This window comes from Pieris brassicae, chromosome 7 (assembly GCF_905147105.1).
Source record: "Pieris brassicae chromosome 7, ilPieBrab1.1, whole genome shotgun sequence".
NCBI lineage: Eukaryota > Metazoa > Arthropoda > Insecta > Lepidoptera > Pieridae > Pieris > Pieris brassicae.
The window spans coordinates 15,628,775-15,641,633 of NC_059671.1; the positions used below are offsets into that span (position 1 = coordinate 15,628,775).

General features: G+C 30.9%; 1 protein-coding gene across 3 annotated transcripts; it reads left to right on the forward strand.

Annotated features, from left to right (window-relative positions):
• The first annotated feature begins 1,667 nt into the window (after positions 1-1,667).
• Positions 1,668-11,366, forward strand: LOC123711790 (diacylglycerol O-acyltransferase 1). 3 transcript variants are annotated; one of them, XM_045664582.1, is made up of 11 exons: positions 1,668-2,068; positions 2,136-2,264; positions 2,696-2,796; positions 3,341-3,393; positions 3,851-3,959; positions 5,026-5,169; positions 7,241-7,261; positions 8,062-8,188; positions 8,565-8,730; positions 9,767-10,039; positions 10,421-11,366. In XM_045664582.1, exons 1-11 carry the CDS (start codon positions 1,953-1,955, stop codon positions 10,625-10,627), a joined length of 1,446 nt encoding a protein of 481 aa, XP_045520538.1. In that variant the 5' UTR covers positions 1,668-1,952; the 3' UTR covers positions 10,628-11,366. The 3 variants fall into 3 exon arrangements, with proteins under 3 accessions (XP_045520538.1, XP_045520539.1, XP_045520540.1); XM_045664583.1 differs by having other exon boundaries at positions 8,065-8,188; XM_045664584.1 differs by lacking the exon at positions 7,241-7,261.
• The last annotated feature ends 1,493 nt before the right edge of the window (positions 11,367-12,859 follow it).

A 12,859-nucleotide genomic window follows, 5' to 3' on the forward strand; every position in this document is an offset into this window, starting at 1 on the left:
GATGATGAAATCATTTGCTAACCGTATACCGCCGAAGTAATCTATGCCTAGCAAAGCAAAAACTACCGCCGGCCGGCCGGCTTACCGGCAAGCGCCTGAAAACACGTGAAATAAAAGACAAAATATTACCTGGCTTAAGTAAAAAACGGGGAATCCATACATCTGATATAGAAATGTCAGGGGATTCGACAAGATTCTAAGTAAAAGAGAATTTGATCCCAGATAATAAGCATCTTCTTAAGGAGGCGAAAGCGCTGATCGATAAAGGTTTTAAATACGTATGGGTTCGCAACTGTGGAAATTTATTACGCCGAAACGAAGTCCCCTTCTGTAATATTAAATTTCGAACGGGATTTGGTAAAAATAATTTGTTAAACCTATGTATTAATCGTATGTATGATTAGAGAATAGTTATGTATTTCATAGTAGACTTAAGGTAGACTTCTGGTTGCATATGGGCCACTATTTTGTAATCATATTAACAATGTATAAATTCACTACTATCCTTAGTATTGCAGATTACTATTCAATTCAAAACCTAAGATTGCATTTTTCATTGAATAATAGGAGCTTTAGGACCCTAATAACAAAGCCAAATGACAAATTTCTATTAAAAGTCTACACTAAAGTTGGTACAATCTCTATGTATTTGAACGTTTGCCAAGGTTTAACTTTTTTTATCAAAATGTTCGTGGCTTGCGTACAAAAACAAATGAATTTTAACAAAATCTTCTTTCTTGTACTTTTGAGAGGTTCCATCGAGACATAAGGGAGATTTAGACACGTTACTAAAGAAGACGTGATATTGGCATGATGTTTGATTACTGCTACCTTGAAGATGGACTCGATTACAAAAAATTACAAAAAGAAAAGTACAAAACCCAGTTTTCAGGGCAAAGAGAACGATTTTATATAAAAAAAATAATATCTAACGTACATTATTATTTATACTCTATTTTATTTTAAACAATTCAATTTTCCAGTGTATTTTTCTAATAAAGTTTCAATAAATTTTTTATCAGCATTTTTGGTAGTTTCTATGAAAACTTTCAAACACATTTTTCCTGAAAACCTGACGTGCTGGAAAAAAACTAATCATTCGTGATTATTACACCCTATTTACCTACCTACCTATTAAATTTGAAATACTTTTTCACGAATAAAAGCTAGTAAGAATAGTACATTTCTAGTAAAATTTCATTACATTAAAACCATATCTATACATATAGTTTGTTTGTATTGTATATAGTATAATTCTGATATATTTTTAAACAATAAATAAATAATATTTTAAAGGATTAATATTAGAAGCGATAGAATCGTTAGTTATAGAAACATTACAACCATTTCCGTATATGAAATTGCACACATTTAAATAAGTTTGTGTATTCTTCTACTCGTAATTGTTACAACTCCACTTTTATTTCAATAAAATAGAAAATTGCATAAAATTAAAAAAAGGCAAATATAAACAAACAATTGTTAAACAGTAATATAGTTTACTTCATAAATCTTTTAGAAATAAACACCTATAAAATTAATTTGCAAAAATAGATGTTTTTTTCCCCGATGGTCACACTCAAACTTTTTAACTAGTACTTTCACATAATAATTATATTGAGTTATTAAGATTTGAGTATTGACATCTGCCATTTTATGTTTATTGTTTAGTTTAGTAGACTCTTGGTGAAAAGTACTTAGTACTTAGTCTTTAGCATAAAGTCTGTGGCATTGAGACAAAAAATGTATCATAGATGTCCTGCATCAAATTTTAAAATATAATTCAATCGTTTATTTTAAGTTTAATTCTGCTTAAGGTTTTGTGGTTTTCTGTAGCCCAGTGGATACTAAGAGCAAAAGTAGAGTTAGGATAAAATAATATATCCAAAACACACAAAGCTACAGTCTCAGGTTCAAATATTTAAGATATATTTTTGAATAAATATTAAATAATGGGTGCCAAAAGAGAGGATAACTCCTTGCGGTACAGGAGGGCTCAGAGTGTTACCACCGCTGAAGATATTACAGAGAAAGAAAATAAGGCTAGAAGATTACAGTATGATAAGCCGTAAGTAACATTACATAAACAAAGTAAGATATATTAAAAATTTATTACACATTATCAATTTTTACAGCTGTCACAGACCCAGGGACTCTCTTTTCTCATGGAGTTCACAGTTTACAAATTTTACGGGTTTAGTAAATTGGGGTTTTCTCATGCTAACTATCAGTGGATTGCGCTTATGTCTTGAAAACTTTCTTAAGTAAGTACATGAAAATCTAAGCTATTTAAGATTATTATTTTTTTAAATAATATAATAAGGGGAAAATTAACAAATTTATGAAATTGTTAGTGTTTGGTATTATCATATTCAACAGTTAAAATACTAAGTTAAAGTACAAAAAATACTAAGTTTTCACTTTATGTTCATTTTAAGAAAAATATCTATTAATAAACTGTGGCCTAATTTTGTTTTAACCTGGGTCAGAATTCTGATCTCTGGGTCTGATTTACCCACAATTCAAAATTCAAATGATATAGAAGATCATATTTTCATTACAGAAAATAAGAACTGTAAATTAATGACATAATTCTTTTTTTTCCATGCTTCTTTAGTATTTTATAGGTAAGATTTGTTCTAAGTATTTTTAATTTTATAAAAGACGTGAACTTTATCACCTTTATATATTGTAGATATGGAATTCGTGTGAATCCTTTTGAGTGGATTATTGTACTAACAGGATATAATGATGAAAATTATAAACATGAATATCCCTCAATAATATTGCTATGTTGTAAGTATATATTAGTAGTTTACACTTAAATCAATGCCAAAGGGACTGCCAAATTTCAGACAAGAAACATTATTTTTATTTTATTATGTGATAAAGCTTTCATTAGCATATAGATAAAAACTATAGAACAGTCTGGTAGACATACATGAATGTTTGCTACTCACACATAGACCATTTCTTCTAAATGTCAGGAACTTAAAAAGTACCAACAAATGTTTGGTAATGAGTGAATAACTTATGTCATTGTGGTTGTTATTTTGAGTAGGTGAATCATTGGACAGAAAACTTAACACACCAATGTTTATGTCCATGTTAATATTCAATGTTTTTCTTTTATTCCATCTATTAAACATCATTAAATGAACATTAAGTTAAGTGATGTTACAGATGTTAGAGTTTACACTGTATTTTCATACAATCCCAGATATCATAGATGAAAATTGTTTTCAAGCATTTGCATGATATCTGTCTGTCCGATTTCTGATAAATGACCACAGGATAACACTATTGTAAAGTTTGTAATATCATATGATTTATTTTGTAGTTAGTGGAGTACCTCCTGTCGTATGCCTTTTGATAGAAAAAGCTATTGCTGCGGTGAGTCGTTTTGTATATATATTTTAATTAGGTGGATATTGAGCCTCTGGAAGCATTACAAATAAAAAACAGGATATTATGTTACTTGACAATTTTCATATTGAAGTCATCGAAGCCATAGAGATTATTCACACATGTTCAAAGTACAAACTTGTAAATAGAGATTATTGTCTAAGCTTTGTTTTTTCTCTCTGTTCTTTCTCTCTTACTACTAAATATTTACTTAAAATTGTTTAAATTAAATTCGTTTCTATCGGGTTCTATGTCTAAAATGTCTAATTCATTTTTATTTTAGATGAAACTAAAAAAAGCGGTCGAAAAAGTGGGAAAAATTTAAAATGATGTAAATAATTATAAGTTTTTAATAATACATAGCTTCAATCCGTTCAAAAAGTGTTTTCTTAATAGATAAAACTAATTTGATTACATATTCATAGTCTAATATCAATATTTTCAGGAATTGTTCTCGGATAAGTTAGGTGAATCATTACAAATAATAACAATACTTCTAGAGATTAGTTTACCAGTGATTGCGCTTCATTTGACAAATCAGGAATTTAATATTGGTAAGTAAGATTTAATATATTATGTAGGATAATAGGTAGATAATAATAAAATTTGAAATTACATATTAAACTCTACAAGCAGTGGTCTTTCGTTAATGCATTACGAGGTTTATAAAAGAGAACTATGTAGAAGCGTATTCTAGAATCGCAAACTTAAATCTAATCAATAGAATTCACAAACAATTTATAACACGGGTTTTAAATATGTTGAAATGTATAATGATGGATAGATTTTTATATATATCAGTTAAACATATCTATTTATTTAAATGCATAATTAGTAATAATATAGAGAATAGACTTTCTCAGTCAAACCTTCTTTTGAATACATGGGAAAATCGATGACTACACTCGATTTCCGCAAAAATAGAAAATTTAACTGATATACTATATAATACACATTAATAGATATTTAATTTATAATTTTTTTTGTTATTTATTTATACTTATACGATACTCGTCGCTGGATGCTCCTGATTCCGTTACCGAGTCTGTCACCGAAGTCAGTAATCGGTGGCACAGCCATGGCTTACACATTGTTGTAAGGAGGCCTCGTGTCGGAAGCGAGAATGGTCTGCTTAATTTAGGGGACTCCAGCCTTCTAGTTTCTCGCTAAAGCTGCCCAGACCGTGACGGAAAAATCCGACCTTTGGACTGTCCAGTACGATTTTGGATGACCAGGGATGGGCACCATTCTCTATATTCAACAAAAAGCGATTTGAATTGTCGATGACCAGACACTTTCTGAGTATCTTGATCCCGTGGCGTTGCGTGAAGATGTCTCTGCATCTTCTACCACATTTACCATGTTCATAGAAGATGTTCGGATACCTCGAGCTGAGTTTCATCATCTAACGTCGAGGTAGAATATTAACGTTCCACAACTGAGCGTTTGTTAAGGCTTTTTGCCACGCACCACTGCTATGTAGAAACAGATGCCCGTCGAGTTATTTCCGAACCTATACGACTAAGGATCCTTCCAAGAAAAGAGCGTACCAATTATTAAAAGGTTAATAAATGTAGATTTTATCTAAATTATTTTCAAGCAATAACAATTTTATTCTAGTCGGCATATCAACGGTGTGCATGGTGTACTTAATATTGTTTTTGAAGTTGTGGAGTTATTGTCAAACAAATCATTGGTGCCGAGCTGCAAAATCTAAACAATCAAATTCACTTCGTCGCCAAAGTTTATCCGTACCGAATTGCAGTAAGTAATTTATAATTTTTTTACTATACTAATAAAAGTCAAAGCTCCCGTTATATATTGTTACAAAGCAGATACATTTTTACCTTTATATAATTGTGTATTTTGAGACAAGTGGATGAAAGTGATTAGCCTTCTGTGCTAATAACAACGCTTGCAAAAATCATTTCATTAAAGTAGGCTTAATAGTATTTAAAAGGGACTCTCACTCGAATACGATTGCGATGATACGCGATTTTGACAGGTATATATACCCTAAATAATTCTATATTAATTTTTTTAGAACAGAGGGCAACTTTTGTAAATTGCTTTAATTATTAAATATTATTTTTATATATTTTGATCAAAATTTTATATATTTTGGTTGATAATTATTATTGTTGCCATAACTACTAGCCATTTTTACTAGATAATTAATATGAGGTAGATAAGAACTAAATTGCTAAAGTAGTTAGCCTTGAACTCAAAGTTCACATTTAACTATAGCGAGAGATCTAAAAATAATATATGTTTAATGGATATCAGCCTGTCGTATAAAGAAATAAATCTATTACGATTTTCTAATGCTTAAAAATTACTGCTTTACTATTTAGATTAAGTTTTATACATTTATTATGACCCGAAAATCAAGTACACTATAGTGTTACGAGATTATAATCCCCCGAGTGAACCTAAAAAGCAAGGGAGAGAGTTAGAGTCCAGTGATGGCAACTACAGATACTCCCTAAGAACCCTATAAATGCTCCTAAATTAACCTCTTAAGATTTTATTGTATGTTTAGTTTGAGAGGTAATTTAAAATATGATTTTAAAATAGTTTTCAGTTTTGGGATTTTGTTCGAGGTTTAATATACATTGTATAGAGTTGTCCGTTTTTATTTACAATGATTAAATAATATTTTTTGCAATTCAATTTATTCATATAACTTATATACGTTTCATATAGGGTATAATTTTGTTTATTCCAATTATGAGGAAACAACTAAGAACTGTAAACGGTACTTTCACTGGACTTTAATTGTGTAGATTCAGATTCTTTGGATGAACATTTTTATATTATATCGTGAATAACTCGTCTTAAGAAAGGAAAGGTTCACGCTTAGTTGCTGTACCTACAATTAATTTTTACATCCTCTACAATATTAATTTGTCTATATTACATATCACTTTTATTGTTATATATATCGCAATAGGGTCACGTGTTAAAATATTTTTTGCCAAATCAAATTATATTCAATGATTCGATTTTGTAAATATTATCTATTTAATCACCTTTAATCTTTGTACCTTTAAGATAACAGAGACAATCTTATTATGGATATTTTTAATAACTAAGTAATTACCTCCTAGTTTAGATATACTTGAGTGTGTGCCCGAGTTTTATAAAATAACGCGGTTTCGCCCGCGTTTTTACATAAGACGCACAATATTTATCTATTAACGTAATATTTAACCGATTTCTTCTTCGGTGTATGCCTATTGAACACAAAAATAGGTTTTGAATTCCAACTAGCCGTTTTTGAGATAACTTGTTTAATCAGACAAACGATCTCCGCAGCCTGTTTATATTAAATAAGAATTTTATTTGGTGCTAATGTTCAGTTTAGAAATATTAAATCCGTAAAGTGAATATTTTAATACAGATAAATGAAAAACTGTTATATTTAATGTTTGGTTAGACCTTCTTTAAAATACAGATAATCCTGAATTTTTGTCAAGATATTGACTATGGACTTGGGATGAGTTTTATAAACAAGACTATGCGCTAATTAACTCCAGTACGTCAAACTATGTATTGGATTTTGACATGCGGGTACATAGTTCACACTAAGTCTTGTTTTTGTATCTCTTTGAATTCTTTGATAATTGAAAACATCGTTTCTCGCCTTATTATGTACGACCCATGTAGCATTTTGGAAAACAAATTATATAACCTTTTGCGATTTATGAATTATCAAAAATAAATGGTTGTCATTCTCGTGCCATACAAATGCGATAACGTTTATGAATAATACTTTAGGATGCTTAGTATTATGTTGTTGAATCAAATTTTAAATCAATATTCGTATTTACAGATGCCCTTGTGAACGGCGAAGGTAATATTACAAATAGACGTTAATAACTTTTGTGTGCTTTTACTAAATCTATATAGATCTTTTAACTCTAACTACTCTGTAAGCTTTGGTTCTGGTCTTTTCTCTATGCTGATCTTGATTTATGTGTTGAATATCTTCTCATGGCTTATATTATTTCTATATCTATGCTCCATTTTTGCGTTGATATTAAACACTTGTGTTTGTATTTCATAAATAAAGAAAATACACTTCTACCAGTTAAAATACTGTTAATATTAATGATGAAAATTCTATTATTATTTAAAGCATGGGCATGGACGTAGGTTAAAGTATTTTTTCTTCATATATGGAATGAAATATTGTGACCCCCAGTTAGTAAAACGATCTACTAAAAATAGTACCTACATAGGTACGTATAGGTAGCTCGGTATAGGACCTAATACTCTTATAGCCCAATTCAAAGGAACATCTCGTTCACTCATAGTCACGCAAGTAAACGTTTGTTGATTGTGTGCGGCAGAAATTCGGTAGGAATTTATTTGCTAAAAATTATTAACTACAACTTCAAGCTCCTGTTTATTTTACAAAAAGAACTATTCCTTCGTTATATGTGAATACATATGAGTGACCGATCTGTTTACTGAAGCTTTACCACGTTTTAACAATGTATGAAACGCTTATAAAAAGCAACTGCATCAAATATTTGCAATAACTTATTAAGTTTCGTCCGTTAACATTGGCGGTGCTGATGGATTTCTCATTTCATTTAATGCTATTCATTATACCGAAGTGCTGTAAAAGAAACGTTCGTTTCTTCACAGAAGATGTAGACGACGAGGTAGTAACAGGCATCGTACAATATCCTGATAACTTGAAGCTTGGTGATTTGTTTTACTTCCTGCTCGCACCTACCCTTTGCTATGAATTGAATTTCCCTCGTACTAATAGGTTTGTATATTTTTTTTTACTATAAAAAGGACGAGTTAATTTTATTTCCTAATGTATTATAAGTGAAGCATGTATCCGAAACCTGTGAATTTCGTTTTAAAGCTAGCTAATTTAAATTGTTTTTAAAAGTTTGTATAATAACGCTCTAATATAATGGAAAATGTATTCATAGGAAAGGTTTTTAAATGTTTCATTCATTGTTCACAACCGGTTCAAACGCATCACTTAGTGATAAGAATGGCGCGCTCAAACCAATAGGCAACACACGTAACAATTTTTATTATATATAATATAATATTATAAAAGAAAAACCAGTGCCTTCAATACTCTTATACATATCGTTTATTGATGATTATTCGACTTATACCCGTTACAGAATAAGGAAGAGGTTCCTAATCAAAAGAATTGTCGAAGTAATATTCGGTATGAACCTTGTGATGGCACTATTTCAACAGTGGATGATACCGGCGGTAACAAACGCTCTAGATCCCTTCTCGCAAATGGATTATATAAGAATTACGGAGAGATTGTTGAAACTTGCCGTAAGTATATATACAAATATTTTGGAAACTGCGTCCTCCGTTATAGTTATTAATTGTCAAATCTTAACTGATACATTCGTTTTATTGTTACATTACATTACTAGCGGACCATGTACTGTACACGTCTTAAATAATTAATAACATAATTTAAATCTAAATCACTCTCGGAGTCACTTGAACACACACAACAACGAAAAAACATCATAATCGGTCCGTTAAGAAGTTAAGTTACAAACACACTCATAAATTTATATAATTACATCAGACTTCAATTTGATAGCGTCTTTGTGATTCGTGTGAAAATGGGTAATAACTATATTGACAAGTTATTTTCACTCAATAATGTATTCCTCTTATTAATCTCTAGTCAGTTAAATATCTAAGTTTAGGTGCCTTTTGGTATTTCAATATTTGTGATTATATTTATTGATAGTAGATTTCTTCGCAGGAAGATTTCATGAACCCTGTTATAATTTTTAGTAACTTTTTCGTAAAACCGGACCAACACTGAGCATGACCTGAGTAGGTAGTGCTTTAGAAGCACAACTCTGCACCAAAAGATTTGTCTTTCTATGTAGCATAGATACTTTACATTACATTTACAGTACATTTTATTGTGATTGTCAGATACCTTTTTTTTGTTATGCGTTACAATGTTTTTGAAGTTATACTTCTTTTGGCGCGTAAGGGAATACTTATGAGAGTAAATTTTCACAATGCGCGCGCACACCGTAACACCGACCATAAAACCAACACCCTGAAGTTAGCTATATCAAGTCAACATTTTCGTTTTTTCTATTGTTAGTGTCGTTTTTTCCACAAACGTAGAATACAATTTTTGAAAAGATTTTTGTCTTGTTACGCCAAAGAAGTATAACTTTAACGCATGTACACAACTACACACGTTTTTATTTTTTAAACAGGGCTGGTCACTTATTTAACTATTAAAACAAGATCATAAAACAGATACAGAAATCTGAGGTTAAGACCAAGCTATGCTTCGAGATTTTTATTGATGTATAATAAATATTTTCAGATACCTAACCATTTACTATGGCTGTGCTTCTTTTACCTCACATTCCACTCGTTCTTAAATCTAATGGGCGAGTTATTACACTTCGCGGACCGTAACTTCTACGGCGATTGGTGGAACGCGCGTAATATTTCAGTATTTTGGAGTTCGTGGAATATGCCTGTGCATATTTGGGCGGTAAGACACGTATACGTGCCGGTTTCTAGTATGGGCTATAGTAAAGGCGTGTCGGCCATTATGGTCTTCTTTATATCGGCGTTCTTTCACGAATATTTGGTAAGTTAATACCGACAACTTCCTCTTAAACATAACGTATACTTTCGTTTGGAAAGTGCGCGCTGTCTCATAAAAAAAAAATTGTCTTATTATATGTTGTTTACTTGTTCTGCAACACTTGCGTATAAAATGAAGATTTATACTATTTTTTAAATAATATTCAGATTCGAATAATACTTTAAATTTAATGGACACTAGCTCCACTTTTCGTGAACTTTATACAAACAAGCAAGCTATATTCGAAAAGATTTAACATTTATCAACGCCATCTATTATCGCCACAGAAATTATCAACAGATGGCGCTGATCTATATTATTAGCTTTTGTTACAATAGGTTTTCGATACAAATCTGTTCTATTATTTTAATATAATTATTTTAGGTGAGTGTACCTCTTCAAATGTTCCGAGTGTGGGCATTTTTAGGGATGATGGCTCAACCGCCTCTAGCTGTCATTTCAAAGGTATTTGAGTGGCGTTTGGGAGCGCGTTGGGGCAATATGGTTGTTTGGAGTTCGCTTATACTGGGTCAACCACTCGCAATAATGATGTATTACCACGACTACGCCTTAGCGCATATGAAACCATGACAGAGAACGCTAACTAGGTTTTCGTCTTAGCTTTGGATTTTTTATTAAGTAAGCAAGTAATTACCATTAATGTAGGAATAAATGGTAATTAGATTTTAATTTTTTGGTGTTTTATAGAATGTGAAGTATTTCGTTCCCCAAAGATTAATAATTATTTTAATATACAAAGATAATTGCTCAATTACTAAATTTATTGTCCTTTTGTAATATTGTTTTCCTATGGTATAGTGAAAGAGAAGCGTGAGTATTATAGTTGTTAACCATAATAATTATTTCAACCTGTTTGAGATTATATTAATAATGCCATAATCTAGTGCAACACAGAAACAGTACAAAATTAATATTAATTGTCTATTTAAAAAAAGCATTCTGTTCCCTTTATTTTGCATTTTTAAGTTATCATGACAAGTTGAGGGAAGTTTTTTACATTTTTATACTATGTTTATGCAATAATATATTTTTCGTATAAAAAATAAAATTGAGATTTTTATGATATCGCAAAAAATACTACATTAAGATTTTATGGGTAGCTAAAGGTATAAACTTTGCTTTATAATATAGTGGTACATTGTTGAATAAATATTTTGAATTCCAACAAGTCTAGAATATCAATTATACTTTATGTTGATTTATACGGTTTTACAAATGTTTATAGTTATGTTAAAGACTGTTCCTAAATTTGTTAATTTGTGATATGTATGCCATATTTTTTAAATAATTTTATAAATGTTTATATAACAGGGATTATAAAAACGATATTATATACTAGCTATATTATATTATTTGGGTTTTTGCGTTAATTGTACTAAAATGTTATGAAATTAATACTAAATGTGAAAATAAATATGTTATAAATATATTTTGTGTTTTTCAATACATTCCAAAACCTATTCTAACCTAATGTATCAACTAGGGAATGCAATCCCGATCCCGTGTAATTTTTCGGGATCAATCCCGAAGCATAATATGACGAGATCCCGTTCGAGATTGACGGGATTGGGCTGCAATGGTCAGCGGTTCTACACACATCCGCTCGGGACGCTTCACGCGACATTGCACATTACATAGTGTACATTGCAATGGACATTAGATGCCGGTTAGCAGATAGCACTCTTGAGACACTTTAGAAGATACTCTTTTTTTGGAAGTTACTTTCAAAATCACCAATTTTAATCTCCTTGAGCTATACCTACTTTTGTTTTGATTATGTTCATGTAATTAAAATTGTTACTTGTTTAGTTCGTAATATTAAAGGATAAAGGCTTTTGTTTTCTTTCAAATAATAGTTTATTTTAATTAACCTCACTATCGCAAACATACAGTTTTCATCGTATTCAGTCACGTGAATTTTTTTTAAACTATACGAGATCCCGAAAATTTCGGGATCCCGCTGGATTGATATTTCTAATCCCGTGGGATCTCGAATTCACGATCTCGAGTCGGGATTGCATTCCCTAGTATCAACACAGGAAAATATTTAAGCAACTTTCATTCCATACAATAAAATTTACATATCAAATTGTTGTTAATTTTATTATTACATACTAAGTCTAAACGACCAGTATTGGCCTAGTATTGGAGCTACGTTCAAGTGTAAGGTCGTGCTGATGGATTTTTTTCCTCGAATATATCACTTTTTCTTACAGTGAAGGAAAACATCGTGTGGAAACCGTCTAGTTCTTACAAAACATAAACTGACATGTGTCCGAGACAGAAGACTGATTGCGTAGGCAATTGTCTATAACAATCAAAATCAAAGAAACGGATATAATCTGAGGCCAAGACCCACATAGGGTTGTAGCGCCGCTGGATTATTAGTCTAGATTAGATATTGTTATTTTGGACCCCGTCATGGTAAAGACTTCTTCCAAAACTTTTAATTTGGATTTATGCTCTGGTGTTCCTTCCATTACACCTCAGAAATGTATATTATTCTCTTCTCTTCCCGGGAGGATCATGAAATTGAAATCAACGTGTAGCAATGGCGGTCTATCTTGGTTTGTGCAATTTTATGGGAAAATTGCAACACGCAGTTGCAGTTAAATCAACATGGTCATGAACACGAGCATGAACTCGGCAGTGGGCATTGTCATTCAGTATACAAATACTGAATGACAAATAATATACAAATATTACGTGAAAAATATTTCGATATAGCTATAAAATTGATTGGCATAGTAATGGCATTGTTGATATTTTAAGTTTAAAAATATTACATTATTTGTCTAAAGT